The sequence below is a fragment of the Gastrolobium bilobum genome, unplaced genomic scaffold, assembly GCF_033153095.1.
Source record: "Gastrolobium bilobum isolate Gb01-03AN ecotype WA unplaced genomic scaffold, APGP_CSIRO_Gbil_v1 utg7904, whole genome shotgun sequence".
NCBI classification, from domain to species: Eukaryota; Viridiplantae; Streptophyta; class Magnoliopsida; order Fabales; family Fabaceae; genus Gastrolobium; species Gastrolobium bilobum.
In genome coordinates, this window is record NW_026899548.1 from 600,281 (window position 1) to 617,581 (window position 17,301).

At 36.5% G+C, this 17,301-nt stretch overlaps 3 protein-coding genes across 4 annotated transcripts; all 3 read right to left on the reverse strand.

Moving 5' to 3' along the window:
• Positions 1-908: 908 nt before the first annotated feature.
• On the reverse strand, positions 909-3,378 carry LOC133291270 (heavy metal-associated isoprenylated plant protein 32-like). Its single transcript, XM_061489501.1, has 3 exons — positions 3,225-3,378; positions 2,922-2,997; positions 909-2,710 (listed from the first exon to the last, which is right to left on the reverse strand). The coding sequence occupies exons 1-3, from the start codon at positions 3,252-3,254 to the stop codon at positions 1,263-1,265; spliced, it is 1,554 nt and encodes a 517-aa protein (XP_061345485.1). The 5' UTR covers positions 3,255-3,378; the 3' UTR covers positions 909-1,262.
• Positions 3,379-8,323: 4,945 nt separating this feature from the next.
• LOC133291271 (probable E3 ubiquitin-protein ligase LUL4) lies at positions 8,324-10,492 on the reverse strand. 2 transcript variants are annotated; one of them, XM_061489503.1, is made up of 4 exons: positions 9,967-10,492; positions 9,310-9,823; positions 8,623-8,771; positions 8,324-8,423 (listed from the first exon to the last, which is right to left on the reverse strand). In XM_061489503.1, the coding sequence occupies exons 1-3, from the start codon at positions 10,362-10,364 to the stop codon at positions 8,658-8,660; spliced, it is 1,026 nt and encodes a 341-aa protein (XP_061345487.1). In that variant the 5' UTR covers positions 10,365-10,492; the 3' UTR covers positions 8,324-8,423; positions 8,623-8,657. The 2 variants fall into 2 exon arrangements, with proteins under 2 accessions (XP_061345487.1, XP_061345486.1); XM_061489502.1 differs by having other exon boundaries at positions 8,330-8,771.
• A 5,625-nt stretch (positions 10,493-16,117) lies between these two features.
• Positions 16,118-16,588, reverse strand: LOC133291272 (uncharacterized). The gene has a single exon (XM_061489504.1). It carries the CDS (start codon positions 16,571-16,573, stop codon positions 16,118-16,120), a length of 456 nt encoding a protein of 151 aa, XP_061345488.1. The 5' UTR covers positions 16,574-16,588.
• Positions 16,589-17,301: the final 713 nt, after the last annotated feature.

The window sequence follows — 17,301 nt, forward strand, 5'->3', positions numbered from 1 at the left end:
AACTTGTCTCTGTCAACAAAAAAACCTTATGCGGCTACACATTGTTACGCTTACGGATAATATACACAGGACACAACCAATGCCCCTGAATTCTCTACCTTCTTCCGGGTTCTTCATCTGACACTCCACCCTCCCCATCACTGCACTGTGTAGCATTATTAGGCTGAACCCCCCAAGAGAGCATTAGCAATAAGCTAAGTTAAGAAATTTTACGTCATATTTAAAATATTTTTTTACAAAATTTGGTAAATAAAATGAAGCGTGAGTAGCATGTCTTAATATCCACACAGGGCTTTAAGAGCCCAGGTGATTTGATGAAAGAATAATTATTCCAATTAACTATGGAACTCAAAATATATGATATCAGCTGAGCTAGTTGGCTAGTTCCACAGTCAACCCATGTTGAAAAGCTCTGCAGCTGTTATTCCATTTGCACTAGTGTTATCAACTAAAAGTCAAAAATTTCAATTAGCTGCAAAACATTGGTTTGTGGGAACTGTAACTGGAATAATTCATGGGATGGATCATTATTATACCAAACTCTTATTTTAAATAAAGATTCACGAGGATGAGATGAGATGTGAATTGGGTCTCGGCAATTGTGGAATGGTGATTATGTGTGGCCCACCCACTCCACTCAATCACGAGACTAAAAAAAACAGTGTTTGTGTTAGTGGGTCCCCCAACCAGCCCTGAACGACTGAATTGCCTAACGCATACTGTATGCTCCGCCCCCACACCTCACAAGCATCCGTGATTTCCTCACATTCAATACAATGCTGCGACAATCTTTAATGGTGTGATGATGCGTATTAATACCAGAGGATAAACATTAGTAAAATAGATGGCAGACACTATGATTGTGAAGAAAATTGGATTTCCGGATAGAAATAAACAGGAGACGGAAATTTGAGTTTCGTTCATCCCATTTCTCTCTATATTCTTCTGCTTTCCTTCTGAAATTTTTATTTCTGTTTGCAACATATAAACACATATAGACATTATCAGTTCGAACTACTCCCCAAAAACTTATAATAATAATAATAATAATAATAATAATAATAATATTATGAAATCTATAAACTACTCCCTATGGTAACTAATATAACTTATACTTAGCAAGAAAAGGGATAAAAGAAAAATGAAAATCAAACTAAAATTAAAACTCATTTTCCATTGTATGAAAAGGCCAGCAGCAACTATAACTGAACAACCACCACCACCACCACCACCGTAACAGCATCAGCCACCATAAACTCGTTTCACATAACATTGCAGCTTGAAGTATTCTCATCACTGAAAAAGTGGGTGTATGGGTCTGGAGGAGGATGCGCATAAGGAGGATACGCATAAGGAGGATACATGTAATTGACGGCAGGCGGTGGCCGCGCGTACATCATTGGCTGGAACCTGTCATTTCCCATTGCACGTTGTTGGTTCATCATGGCAGCCATGTACTGTTGATGTTGTTGTTGTTGCTGCTGCTGCTGATGTTGTTGGTAAGGATTTCCTGGCATACCATTAGGACCACCACCTTGGAAGTGTCCACCACCACCACCGCCACCGCCGTTAACGGCGGCTGCTGGGAGGCCTTGAACGGCTGGTATGTTACCCATTTGGTTCATTGGCATCCCACCCATTGGCATGCTCATGTTACCCATAGGCCCCACATTACCACCACCCATAGCAGGGTGACCACCCATGTTCTGATATACATTGTTCATAGCTTGAACACCACCTTCACCTATATGATTTGGATTTCCCTTTTTACCCCCATTGTTATTATTATTCCCTCCATTGTTACCATTCTTGTTTCCTCCACCTCCACCTCCACCTCCACCTCCACCTCCACCATTTTTAGCCTCTGGTGCCCCACCTCCATTTTTGCCACCATTATTTTTGTTACCTCCACCCTGATTCTGAATGTTTCCTCCTCCTCCACCTCCACCTCCTTTTTTTCCTCCATTGCCATTCACTTGCACAGGCACAGGTACTCCACCGCCTTTCTTCCCATTATTACCTCCACCACCATTCCCACCCTTCTGAGCATTCATGAGCAGTGGATGATTCCCATTCAACATCATGTGTGCAGCATTCCCCATGGGGGGCTTCATCTTATTCAGGGGAACATCATCCATTTCATCATCAAACTCGTCGTCATCTAAATCTTCTTCATCAAATTCGTCGTCAGTGTAGTCGTCATCTTCTTCAGGTATATCAAATTTGACGGCTTTCGCGTTGGGGTTCTGATTGAGCATTCTGGGGTCCTTGAATTGAGGCAGCTTCAGATCTTGGAATCCTTTCATCTGCTGAAGTTGCTGCAGCTGCTGCTGAAGCTGTTGCTGTTGTTGAAGCTGTTGCTGTTGTTGAAGCTGTTGCTGGAGCTGTTGTAGCTGTTGAGGATTTGGTCCTCCTCCTTGTTGAACACCCTTGGGCTGGTTATTTCCACCCTTCTGATTCTGATTCTGATTCTGACCTTTATTGTTGTTGTTGTTGTGTCCCCCACCTTTGCCGTTGTCAATTTGCATGTTCTTAAACTGGTTGGCAAGGTGGTTCTGGTTCTGGTTATTATTGTTGTTTGCTTTGGGGACACTCCAGAGCTCTGCATGTTTCCCTGATTTTGCAAGCTTCTTGATGAGAACATTGGGGTCTACATTCCCTGAAACCGTCACCTTCCCCTGCTCAGCATCTATCTCAGTGGTAAACACCCCTGTAATTATTCACCAAACACACCGCAGATTCAAGATATGGTTAGCAACATGTTTTTGTTTTTGTTTTATTTTATCTTCAGGTAATAAATAAATAAAAACAAATTTTTCAATTATCTTTTTTATTTTTATTTTTAAAATGATGCAAAACATAAAAAGGGGTAACCATTATGTTTTTTTTCTTGTACAAGAGTTCAGAGAACGGATGTATACCATCAATTTTCTGCAAGATTTTCTTCACTTTCTGCTTGCACCCGTCACAGTGTATGTTCACTTTAAGTACACATTTCTGCATGCACAAGCAATCCCACAAATCCGAAACAGAATAAAGAGAAGTTTCATTATTAGTAAATTAAAAGAACTAAAACGGTACAAAACTTGTTACTTCATCAGAAATTTATAGAATACAAAAGGCAAATAAACTACACCAATTAGGAAGTACAGGCCTCCTAATAACCGTTCAAATGATAAAGCAGAGAGCTTTAAACAAAAACATGAAGGATGTGATGGGAGTACCTGTATCTTCAAAAATTCTTCTTTACTCATGTCTTACCCCGCCAAAGAAACAACGAATAAAAATACAGAAAGGGTGGTAACAGATCTAAGCAACAAAGAAAGAAAAAAAACAGAGAACAAATATGAGAGAAAGGAAAATAGAGCTTCTTCCTTGGTAGGCTTTGGAAACCAAACACAGAGCAAAAGAAATGGTTCTGAGTCTCTGAGGAGAGACAGGGAGAGCTTAACAAAGTAAGACTCAGACTTGGAAAGAGAAATGGAGGTAAGTAGTCATTAGGAGAAAGAGGGGAAAAGCAGAAAGGAAAGAAGGGGGTATGGTGTTCCAATCGTTCGTTCTTTCTTTGGTGCCTTTATTTATTGTTGGTATTTTGCTACGATTAGCCAATCTAGGAGGGGACTTATTATTGTAAGTGTAACTTGCACAATTTAACCGTGGCCATGGGGAGCGAGTGGCTTGTTGGCTACGAATCTACCTTTAACCCACCTCTCTTGCTTGGTTTGGCTCGAAGACTGTGAGGTGGGGATGCTCAAAAATCATAAATGGTAATAACAGGAGAGGAGAGAGAATGTGGGAGTATATCTGATACGAGATTTGTTTTAAAATCTATGGTAATAATTATCACCGATATGAATGAGCTCTGTCAGTTTTTTTAAAGCCCAAATTGGGGTGATACAATTAAATTAATTGGGGGAGTGGCTGAATTGTAAATTTCCTCTTCTAGAACTAGCTTTTGGTACATTGTCACCACTTCTCTCTCCAGACTCCCTCACTGATTTTACTTTTCACCACTAGAAATTCAGCACAAAATTTCTCATTTCCATGCTGCGGCTGTTTTGGCATTTCCTTCATATATAATATAAAATGAGGTAAACATATGGTCCCCAAGTGAATAACTGAGTCAAATTTATCTTGTTCAATCCAAAAGAAAATAATATTATCATTTGGATCGGAAAAACAAGCATTTACTGAATTAATTAGAATATTAGATAGAATATCTATTTATTGTTGGGTCCATTCCATTATAAATTCACCTAACAAAAGCTCTTCTATTTTTGGCAAACGTCAGAAGTGCATTACGGAGAATGGGAGTGAGGAGCTACCACTATCTCATCCCAGACAATGTCACGCTCATTTAATGTTTTTTATTTGTCTTCCCTGTGTGGTGGATTAGCTACATATATATTAATTACATATCAATAATTGTGATGCACATGTTACTGTGGGGAATATTTATACTTACGTGACTACTTATAGCATGAATAAAGAAAATATCTTTAACAAAAAAAGGAAAAAAGAAAATGTCTATATATTTTTTGTATGATTATCAAACATGTAATGTATTCAAGAAACCGGATTCGTGTTGTTGCTTGTTAGGATTTGACACTTCTGAATATACAACATACATAATCGTTTGTACTGATTAACATCATTATCAAACACTAGTAGATATTCGCACTCAACTCCCTTCGAAACAACATTAAATACTTAGGTCATGGTAGTTCCACCATTTACTGACATCATTATCGAACAATGGACAATTTTTTCTCCCATCTATTAACTGCTTTTATATCTATTATTTTAGGCTCTAACCCGTGCTTCTATTCTTATTCCGAAATCTAGGCCCTTGATTGAGTTCTTTTCTTTTGTCCTTACCTTGACAAAGCCAATTTTATTATATCTTTTGGCTTAGTAATGCTTCTTAGATACGACAATATCTTTTTGGTAAAAAAAAAAAAAAGGGACATAATCTATTATCAGCAGGAGCATTGCACCCTGTTTTAAACGTTTAAACGTTTATGTACCGAAAAGAAAAAGTTAAAAATTTTAAACATGGAGCATCCCTCGTCGATACTTAGTTATCAACAAATAAAGGAAAAGTTCCGTGTGAAAGGAGATTTGCCATGTTCATCTGAAGGGGCGGGGCCTCACCTAATGGACGACAATTATGTATGTTATTCCGGAAGGAGAAAAATTAAATACACATTATCAATGTTGTGATAATTTTGTGGCAGAAAAAGTAAAAACCGCTGCATATGAGACTGCCAGAAATGAAGGGTCTTTTTTCCCCTTTGTGTTGGTGCCAAACTTGTGTGAAATGGAAACGGAGTTGCAGCTGATCACGTTTTATGGGGCTTTCAAAAAGAAAGTAGACATATAGGTCATGTTTGCAAGTAATAATAAAGCTCTGCTGATTAAATCATGCATGTCCTACTTTAACAGCAATTAGGTGAAAGAAAAGCAACCAAAAACTAGCTAGCCCTTTGATGAATCACGTTTCAAGTTTCTTGTTTTTTTTTCTTCATTTTGTTGCTTTGATTTTTTCCAGGCAAATTATTGTTACCATTCTTAAAAGCCTAAAACCGTGATCAAGCCCTTGTGGCTTTTGTCTTTGTCCCTTTTATTTTCCCCTTTATCTCTTTGAACATGTCACTTTACCCGTCAAAGGGTGTTTGAATGGTGATGACAAAGGAACCATATAGCAAATTAGTTTTTCTTGCCCTTAGTCTGAAGAAAGAGACATCAGAATTAGTTTTATAATAAGGCATGTGCCTTTTATGAGTTCCAGTTAAGCATAGTTTATTAAGTCATTAACATTTGGCTAAATCTTCATGGTTAGGGTGGATCTATTGTGGACTCTTTGTGACCTCAAATATCACCAAATGCAACCCACCCGAAAAATAAAAAATAAAAATAACTCTGGCATATATGATTGTGACCGGTACAGCTATGATAGCATAAATTTTATACAAGTGAAGGAATGAAGGGTAATTTTTTGTGAGCTTAATAGGGCTATCTATATTTGGGATATGATTTTTACTGATTGTGTCACCAAGGTTCCATTGGGGAATGACTTGGGCAGTCATGCAAAGCCTTTGCTATTTATGTCCAAGGTTTCACATGAGCAACCACATGGTCTTTGGACAGTGACCGATAAGAGAGAATATGAATTTGCACACCGAGAGGAAGTGGGGTGGGGGGAGTATTTATTGAGCCTCACCTAGAAGAGTACAGTTGCAGTTGCATCTCACACATGGTCTCTTTTTCAATAGCTTTAGATTTTAGTATGGTATGGGAAATTAATAATGGAGCATAGGTGATGAGAAGCTTTGACCACAAGGGAAAGTTTTGATTCTTCTACTATTCAACCCTTTGTTGTACTTACTTGGAAGTTGGAAGATATCATGCAAACAAACACTTTAATTATTACCATTATTCCAAACAGTTTAGGCATTGCAAGAAAGCAAATACTAAACGGTGCAATTGAACTGATGAATATCTAGATGCCTCCGTTTTCCTTGGTCTGCATATTCAAGCATTTTGTGAGGTCTTGGGACCAGGTTAACTTTCTGGTTCTGTCTTCGTCAAAGATTGTAAAAGATACCAAAATAATTTTGAGTCGGTGTCCTGAAATTGTAGGAAGTTTTGATGAACTTTGGATGGTATGGTGGTACCTTACCCCGTTTCTTGGTTTTTTAACTTTTCTCTTTTGTTGGACCAAAATAAAAGGTCAATCACTTGTGTTATGTATATGTTACGTGCCGGGCACGGGCTTTTCCCCCAGTGAGATCTAGTAGCATGTACTAGGATGAGCATGTGATTTACAAAGAAAAAGTTCTAACGTTTAACAATAATAACACTTCTCAAATAGGGGTATGATAGTTAATAAGGCAAATCTCACATAAAATCTTATCTTGCCTCAAGTAAAAATTGTTCTCTGAAAGAAAATAAAATTGTAGGATTAGCTGAAAATTTGGAAGGAAGGTTGCCTAATGAAGGTTGAAGATGATTTATAGACAAATCCATTTAAATTTTCGGTGGTTTAGCACAAAAATGGCTTCTTTCGTGGTTCAGTACTGTTTAAGCTTCCCTGGTTCTCTCATTTTACCTTCATTCATAACTAATCTTAAATAGTTTGCTATTGATTCCAGACAATTGATGATTAGAGACAGACTTGCGGTGCCTTATAAGCCACCTTAACTAAGATAATGCAAGAAAGGCCATTTGCCACGTAATAACGAGACTTGCGGGCTTGGAATCTGATGCCCACAAGCACAAGTTTCTTCAAACGCCCATAACTTCAGATGATCTCACTTTCTAAACTAAATGTTACAAAGCGTAGGACTGTCGAATGAATGAATCCCAGCCTCCTCGTTTGCTTGTTTAACAGTTGAATGAATGAAATTCTGATAAGTAAAGCTAAAAGTTATTCAGGTATATTTAAATATGAAGTTAGGAGTCCAATCTCAATCTGCCAATATACACATAAAGCATTTTCATTTGTTTGATTGAACTCCTTAATTATCAGTTTTCTATCTCAACAAGCAGTCTAAAATCAATATATAGTTCGGAAGTTTTTTTTATATCAAATATCTTTCCGTTACCCTCTCAATTACCACTTCTCATTTACCTCTTTAGCAGTCTACGTAAAGGTATGAAAAATAAGCGGTTAAATATAATATAATGCAATACAAGCATTGATTTCCAAATATAGCAGCAACTGAATACTCAGGTATGATCAAGGGTCGAACACTAATTAGGCGGCTGAAATGAGCTGCAGATGCATACATGCAAAACTATTCATATGAATCATACTTGAACAATCTTGTGGAATTAATATTCTCTACTCCTCTGCAATTATAAGCTGGAATGGGGAAAGCCAAAATATGAAACCCGTTTCAAAGAAATTGCAGAGGAAAAAAAGAAAAAAACACTTGTTGCATGGGTTTTACTTTTACATCTGTATTTGTTCAAAAGTTAATATCTGAAAACCTCTCCAAGCTTTGAGGATTCTGATTTTGTACCTACATAAACGGTACCTTGTATGGCAATATTAGTTTATCCTCTTTCTTGTTAGGGAAAAGAAGCAAAAGAACGTCCAACACCTAGAATCTTTTCCTTTTCCTTATACTCACTACGTCACACTCATGAGATAAACCAACTGTTTCAGGAAAGGCATTTGAGATCAAAAGTTCTAAATTTTTAACCCCCCGAAATATGAAGAACATAAAGGAAGAGCAAAAACATTGAACACTATAGCTTTATATGATTAATTAAAACTTTGATATTTTCAAAACAGAATTCATTTGAGGAACCTTGACCCTAATGATACATAAATGATGTCTTTCAGCAACCAAACCAGGTCTACAAATGATCCTCTCTCAAATATCTCTTCACAGACAAAAATTGAAAATAATTACCTGTACCATATAGATGGCAGGGGACAACATTCAGTGACAGGTAATTTTCTTTTGATCGCATTACAAATGAAGTATGAACAGATTATTGACAGCAATTTACAAAAAATAAAAATAGAGATACTATTTATCACCTGAACGCAGACATTAAAAAAGGGAAGCAATATTTTTTTTCAAGAACGAAGGAATTTGATGGAAATACCATGCAATTCAGCTTCGCATCAGGCCAAAAATATGTCATTGGTCGTCATTGTTTATCTTGATCTCTATAAGTTCCTCGATAGGTTGACGGCATATAGGGCATTTATTCGACTGAAACCGCAAAGCTTTTGCACAGTCACTGCACATACACTGGAAAATACAACATAGATAATCTGAGAATAATCAAAGCAGTGAAATGAACATAATGCAACACAATATATACATATACACATGATGTGAAATAACAACTATCTGTAAAGATCTCTACCAAACAATTAGTACTATTCCTGTTAGACAGGAAGAAAGAGCAGCACTAGACATCAACTTCTGCCATGATATATATTAGTACTGAGAGCTGACATTTAACATTGCGTTCTACCATTTTAAACATTACATGAACGATATTAGAGAGATCAGAACTTTGAAACCATATTGAAGGAGGGTGGCAGGAGGGGAGGAAAAGAAGAATTCAGGTAACATAAGGAACACCAAGCAAAACATTTTAGTCTTTCAGAAATATTAACAAAGACCTTGATTTTCTATAAGCAAACCCTTTCAGATACAAAATGATAGTAAGGTTTTGCACATGAATCATCATTAATACGTCATACTAGAACCTTAAGATGTACTTATTCCTTGAAACTGAGTATGAGCTCCATATAAAAGAAGGTTTGACAAGAAATCATACCATATGCCGGCAAGGAAGGACAGCAGTGTCCTTGGGTTCAGTCATGCATATTACACACTCCTTCCCAGGATCATTATCATCAAAATCTGTCGCTGTTGAACTTCCTATTCCATATAACTCTCTCAGCTCATAACGAACATCATCAATCCACAGAATCTGCCTAACTACTTTTACCTGGAAAGGACCATTATCATTGGCTTTCTCCAAGACAGCTTGAGTTACTTGCATGTGAGGGGATGCATTCAACATGGAATCACCAAGAGTTTCATCTGCCAAAGGAGTTCTCAAACTAGTTTCAGCACATATTACAAGGGGATACACATCTTCTCCAGGAGAGGGATTTGAAAGATCATCCAGCTCAAAGAAACCTAGGTCAATGCCTGTTCCAGAAGGCTGACAAAATTTCTGGCCAAGCCCTTTGTGAAAGGGGAATGTGATAGGCTCAAATGCATCGGGGAATAGTGGAATGAACCTACATTTTTCTTCTTCTTTGGCCAAGTACAAGATAGTTATGCTGCCCATCACAAATAAAAGGAGCATGATATCAATTCAGAGAAGCCAAAAAAAATAAAAAATAAAAATACTCAATTGATACATTAATTCAATCTTAAAACATTCTCTTTTCAGAACAATCAAACAGATAGCAATTGGGTTTACCTGCCATCAAAATGGGCATCGAAAACAAAGGAAATCAAGTGGTGATCGGGATTGTTGCGATCGAGGTGGAGTTGGAGAGTATGTTTGTGCAAGTTGACATCGTTCCTTATCTTCTTAGCGCTTTGATGATCAACGTAGGGCGGCGGAGGAGGAAGAGGAGGAGGAGGAGGGTGACACTGATTTGCATAAAAGGGCATGGAATTGGAAGGAGAAGGTGCCACGTAGCTAGTGGTAGAAGGGGTAAAAAAGTAACCTTGAGGCGGAGGCGGTGGCAGGAGTGGCGGCGGATGAGGATGAGAATGAGAGTAATAGTAAGGAGGTGGAAGATGTGGATGGTCAAGGTAACTGTTTCTTCTTCTGTTACTGTTACTGTTACTGTTACTCCACGAAATTCCCATCTTTCAACTGCCAAATACAGAACAAGCAACAAACAGGGATAGGATAGAAGGAAACAATTGTTGTCGGCTTAGGATCCCATCTTTCTTAGAAATTTATTTGCGATTTTGCCAGCCATTCGCATCGTTCTTGTTTCCTTAACCAAACTTTCCCTTCTTCTTTTCTTGGATTATAATAATATACAAGTTGCAACGTAACATTAATTAGTTGACATATAATAAAGTAATACTTGATATTTTAATCACGTGTATATTATATTTTTTATATCTAATCTAATATATTATATAAAATAAGAATATTTGTATTCGACTGACTTTCGTATCAAATAATACTACCCTAAATAATTTTTTTTTTAAAAAGACATATATAATTAATTAATTTTCTTATTTTTAAATATTTTGACCTTTAAAAAATTTATTTAATCAGGTTAACATTAATTACAATTGTTTTTAACTCAAAAAATAAATAAATAACTAATATTATTACAGTAACTTAATTATTTTTAATGAGGAAAATAAGAAAAATCAATTAAAAAATTAAAAAATAAATTTTTTCCATTCAATTAAACAAATCCATCAAATGTGAATAAGATTTATATGAATAATTAAACAGTAATTATGATTTTTTTATTTTATTTTATACTTTGTAAATCTCACAAGAGAAATTTCTTCAACAATGTATTCTTTTGAAGACATTTTATTATTTCTTGTTTATAAATATTATATGGTTAAATTTATAGTTTAATAACATATAATTTTTATGATTAAATATTATTATTTTTAATCCAAATCTATTTAATCTGATTTAATATTAAGCGGCTCACTGTCCAGCACCATTTTTTCCAAAATTTTATAATATTAAATGGTGTTTCATTCAATTTAAGTATATATATGGTAGAGCAAGTTTCCTTCGGTACTAGAACTATAGAATCAATCTCTTCGGCAAAAAAATTAATTTAATACTTTTTTAATAAAAAATTACGAATAAGTTGTCGTTTTGCAGAAAATTACGAATCTATAGCACCCAAACACGCCCACATGGGGCGTGTTCTGATGGAGAGAGACACGCCCATATGGGTCATGAGCTTGTGAAGGAAACACGCCCTACGTAGGGCGTGTGTGGTCACGCCTAAGATAAGGCGTGTTCAGTGGGTTGACACGCCCAAATATGGGCGTGAGTGACTAAAACTGCTATTTAAACACCCACCCCCTACACACTCTTCACAATTCTGTCATTGTTATGCTAAACTCTGTGATAGTTTGCACTTGTTTACTCATATTTTGTTTTATCTTTTAAATTTTTTTTTTAAAAAATTAGTGCGAATTCTGATACTATTCGTGCCGTTCTATATTTTAACGGTAGGAAAGAAGAAGGTCGTCGTGGTGTTATTTTTGTAGGGGAGAAAAGGCCATCACGTATTAAACGAAACTCAACGGTTGCTGAGCTGCATCAGAAAATACGTTAAAAATTATGTCTTCAAGACAACCAATTGATCACTCTTGTCACGACAAGGTTATGGCAACGTGAACAATACATTAGCTTGCAAGTGGTCGATGACGAAGACATCGATATGGTAATGGAACAGTTCTTGAACCAGTGTAGAAAGGATTTCTTAGAGTTGTATGTGGATACTACAACCGCGGAGGAAGTTGTCATACCAATGAGGTCAGTTAGGTCTACTTCTCCTCTTAATGCATCATCATCTGTTGTTCCTGTTGTTCCTGCTATTCCTGCTGTTAACATGTCTGAGGAAGATGAACATGACCCTACTTGGGTTATGGATGAGGAGTATGACGAAGATGATGAGGAAAATATTGCAATAGAGGATCGTCTTCTTTTAGAGGATGCGAGTGCATCGGACAATGACGAAGAATGTGGCAGGTCTGGTACTGAACTTCAACTAGTGCATGATTTGGGGGAGTCTCGTATCGTTGTACATCATGGCACAACATCAAGTCAAGTACCAGAACATCCTGAAGGTATGCTATCAATTAATATACTGACAGTTTGGTTATTGCAATTTTTTATTAAGAAAATAATTCAATTCTATTATTATTATTACGTAGTACATGTAGGCGATGCACCTGTTGATCCTTTTTGGTCAGAAATTCCACATTACACATATATTGATTGGGATTATCCGAGTGAGGCACAATCATGGACGCAGAGTTCGGGTTCAATCCAGGGTCCTTGGCAATTGGGAGAAAAGTTGTTTGTTAACCAACAATTTACATCCAAAAAAGAGGCTCAGATGGCAATCAAGCGCTACCTCATGAAGGAGCATCAAGAAGCAATTGTGGTTGAGAGCACTCCCACAAAATTAAGCATGAAATGTTGTGCACACGTCCAAGGTTGCCCGTGGAGGGTCAGGGTAATTAAACCAACGTATGGTGAAAATTGGAAGGTGACGAAATGGGGTGGGAAGCACAATTGCTTGAATGACCATATTTCTCAAGATCATCGACAACTTGATTCTGACGTTATTGCAGCACTTGTAGTAGGTACGTAATTTCAAATTAAAAAGCTGATTAAAATTGCAGTTGATATACCTGTTGTTCTGTTAATGTTTATATTCAGCTTTTGTGATTCAGAGATGATAAAAAAGGAACCTTCAGTGGCCATTTTGCTCGTTCAGGAGAGGATAACGCATTCATATGGATTCAAAGTTTCATATCGAAAGGCATGGTATGCGAAGCAGAAAGCAATGGCAATGTTATATGGTGATTGGGAGGAGTCCTATGCATTTTTACCCAACTGGTGTGAATATATGCTTCGTTTTTCACCAGGTTCTTTTTACAATATTCAAACAAAGGATTGTTTTGTTGGGGGGCAGTTGGTTTCTGGAAAACGTGTATTTGTTCGTTGTTTCTGGACTTTCAGACAATGTTGCGAGGCATTTAAATTTTGCAAACCAATGATACAAATTGATGACACTCATCTATACGGGAAATATAAGGGAAAGTTATTGATTGCCACAGCTCAAGATGGTAATAATGAATGTGTGCCACTTGCATTTGCCGTTGTTGAGGGTGAGACATTGGAGGCTTGGTCATACTTCCTTGCCAATCTTCGTCAGCACGTCACTCAAGCGGATAATATATGTCTAATTTCAGACTGGCATGTTAGCATATTATCGGCTGATGAAAATAATCCCCTATGGCAGCCACCCCATGCATTTCATGTGTTTTGTCTGCGACATGTTGCAAGCAATTTTAATCAACGATTTAGAAATGACAAATTGAAGGCTAGCCTGATGAATATAGGTATGTTGCACACTATGATTGTTGAATTAAATAATTGTAGTTTTTTCGTTAAGCGTCAACTATGTGTGTTTTTTAAATTGTTCGCAGGATATACTCCTTGCATGGTGGATTTTGAGAGGTCGCTAGCACGATTTCGAGACACAAGCAGGCAGGTAGCGGAATGGATTGATGTCATCCCTAAGGAAAAGTGGTCGCGTGCACATGACCTTGATGGACGAAGATTTGGGCATATGACAATAAACTTGGCAGAATCCATAAATAGAGTGTTAAAGGGAGCAAGAAACATGTCCATTACTGGTCTGGTAAAATTTACATACAGTAGATTGGTTCAATATTGCGTGCAAAGAGGTCAATCGGCTTGTAGGCAACTTGAATCTGGTCATAGTTATTGCAAAAATGTGATTGAATCTTTGACACATAATGAATCCGTGGCAACAATGCATTTTGTGCGTACATATAATGTTGATGAAACTATTTTTGAGGTGGATGCAGGGTTTGAAAGGACCAGGAAGTACATGCGTACAAGGATCGGATGGCTCAAGATCACCATCGGATCCAGAGCGCGAGGACTCTGATGAAGACGAATGGGCCATAATAGAAACTACTACAGATGAAAAAGATGTACCCAAATTAGTATTGATATTATATTAATTTACACTAAATAAAATTTAATTGCACTTAATTAAATAGCATTTAACTAATAACTTCAATTGTTATATTAATTTCAATTACATTAACATCATTGACAATTAATTCATTTAACATTACATTATTCTATCAATATATTTCAATACAAATATTAATTCAAATTCAATTTAAATTAATATTGCATACGTTATTCATTCGTCTTTAACCCTAATTATAATGTGGTTAATTGAAAGGTCAATATGTTTGCAAGTGTCATTCATAAAAAAAATTAATTGTGACAAACTAATTTCTAAGTGTGTAAATAAGTCATAAAACCAACATATACCAATTTAGAAGTAACTAATTAATTTGTAAGTCCATATAATATATAAGTCACATCACAATCTTACATAGGTCACTAATATTTTTCTAACCCCCCTAACAATTAAATAAAGTCACAAATATTTTTCTAACCCTCTAACAATTAAATAAAGTCACAAATATTTTTCTAACCCCCTAACAATTATCTAAGTCGCTAATAACTATCAAATATTAATTGCTGTTAATAAAAAAAAACAATAAATAGGGACTTACATGAGAGAGAGACAGAGCTTCGCTGCGCGAAATCCTCCAAAAGAAATTTAGAGAGAAGGAGGAGGAGGTTTAGAGAGAGGATGAGAGGGTGGAAATGAGGTAAAAAAGTGAAAAACGGATTTATATACACCGCGGATAACACGCCCTATCGTGGGCGTGTCTCTCTCCTGGAACACGCCCTTCCTTTGCCGTGTTTGCTTCATAGCTCACGCCCTATCGTGGGCGTGTCTCTATCCTGCCACACACGCCCTACCTTGGGCGTGTTTCTTTCACAAGCTCACGCCCCACATGGGCGTGTCTCTCTCCATCAGAACACGCCCCATGTGGGCGTGTTTGGGTGCTATAGATTCGTAATTTTTTGCAAAACGACAACTTATTCGTAATTTTTTATTAAAAAAGTAATAAATTAATTTTTTTGCCCAATCTCTTCGTTGAGTGAGCAGAAGTGCCTTTACCATGTGCTTCTGGATTCATGTTTTTCGGCGAACTCTAGATAATATATCTATTTCGATGAATGAATCCGATTTACCTTTTTTTTTTCTTTTAATCTGAAATAGGTAAAAATTTGATAATTGCAATTTTGGGTGATCGCACGAGGTGAGGTGAGAAGGGTGATCACAAAATGAGGGAATGTTGTCATACTTGGTTTACATGACAACATACCGAACTCAAATTTTAACAGTATAATATAGATTAATATATAGGCCAGTTAACTTTGTCCGATATGCAGATATTTTCTTGTTTGATTATTATAATTAACCCCTTGATTTTAAATTTTTAAATGTACATATCATCTTACTTAAATTTGCATATGTCCTATCTATATAGTTTTTTTTTTTTTTTTTTACGAACGAAATTTACAAAAATAAGAAAGGTATTAGAAATTCTTGGTCAAATTTGCATTCAGCATACAGCCATATCCAAGTATAAGTTAGACCAAATTTTGAAAGAAATCAGTATCATTACTCAATTTCTCTTTTCTGCAAACATAGTAACAGTACAAAGACATCATCATAGTGAATCCATTAGATTTCAGCTATTATTCATTGTTTTCACTTCTTATCTATAATGTTGACTCCCTTCATCTGCAACATTCCCCCATTCACTAACAGCAAAACAGAAAAAAGAACCATGTCACAACAAAAACCACATCAAGTGTGTACAGGAAATCCATTCTTATATTTAATAGCACACAATATAAAAAAAGAAAATGTCATTTCAAACTCATGACAAACAAACTATAGAAATAAGCAATAGTCAAGAATTAAAATTCAGCAGAAATCTGGCCTCGTTCTCTTACGAACTGATATGGATCCTCTCTGATGATCCCTGAAGATTCTGATCTCAGAAGAATCCCTCAGATCCTCAAGGCTAATGTATTGCTGCTTAACCATCCTTAAGGAATGACACCCTGTGTCATGAACCCAAATATAAGGGTGGCAAGTTTCATCATAGTAATACAAGAAGCTCTTCATGCTCCCAACGAAACTGCCACTCTTACCAGGCATATATGCCTTATATATGCTTTTACATTTCACTCTTTTAGAAGATCCTGGCTTCAAAGTGTGAATCTTCTTCAATACTGATCCTACCCTTATTTGCAGCTCCACTGGCCGATCACTGTGGTTCCATATCCTCGTCCCAAATCCCGAGCCTTGAGTGTGGTCACGACAGCTATCAAAGCAACCTCCAAGAGATAGAAGGTTAAAACCTTTCACTTTCCCCATTAGAGACTTGAACTGCTTCTTGTTCGTGGTCATCATCATCTTCCAACCAATATATGTTTTTATGCTGTAAAAAACTTTACTATGTATTTTAACCACACATAAATGATTCTTCTTGTAATAAAGTTTAGTTCTTTTTTGGAATCAATGTCTCTCAATCTTTTTTTGTGCCTCACCCAAGAGGCTGATGAGCGTTTTCTGAGGTTGTGACTATAGAATAACATAAAACATAATGTGTAGATTTGCACTTTAGAAACCTCGCAATAACAGAATATTGTTTAGCCCTTCCATCAAGGAATTGTAGGGTCCCTTAAACCCCAAGATTCAGCAACAAGAAGAGAGGAAAAGTTTACTCGTAGTGACAAAATTTTATAAAAATGCTAGAGAATGGCTTTTCCTTTGTTGGAAACGAAAAAGAAGCTCTTGGCACCAATACTAGGCATTCAAAGATTCATAATGACGTTTCATATGATGTTGCCTCACCTTTATCACAAGGAGGGGTTGCTTTTGATTTAATCCAAGTTGAATAAATAATATTCCCCGCAATAAGAAATGCTTTCCTTTTCTCTTTGGTGTGCATTGAGCTCTTAACTATTTTTTAGTACACTTAATATGAGGCAGTGAACCAAGTAACTTGAGCATGACCTGAGGCTATTGGTTGGAAGTTGGAACAGAGCATAGTTAGTGTTAGTTGCTGTCAGAGATTAGAGGGTTCAAATTTTGTCACTTTT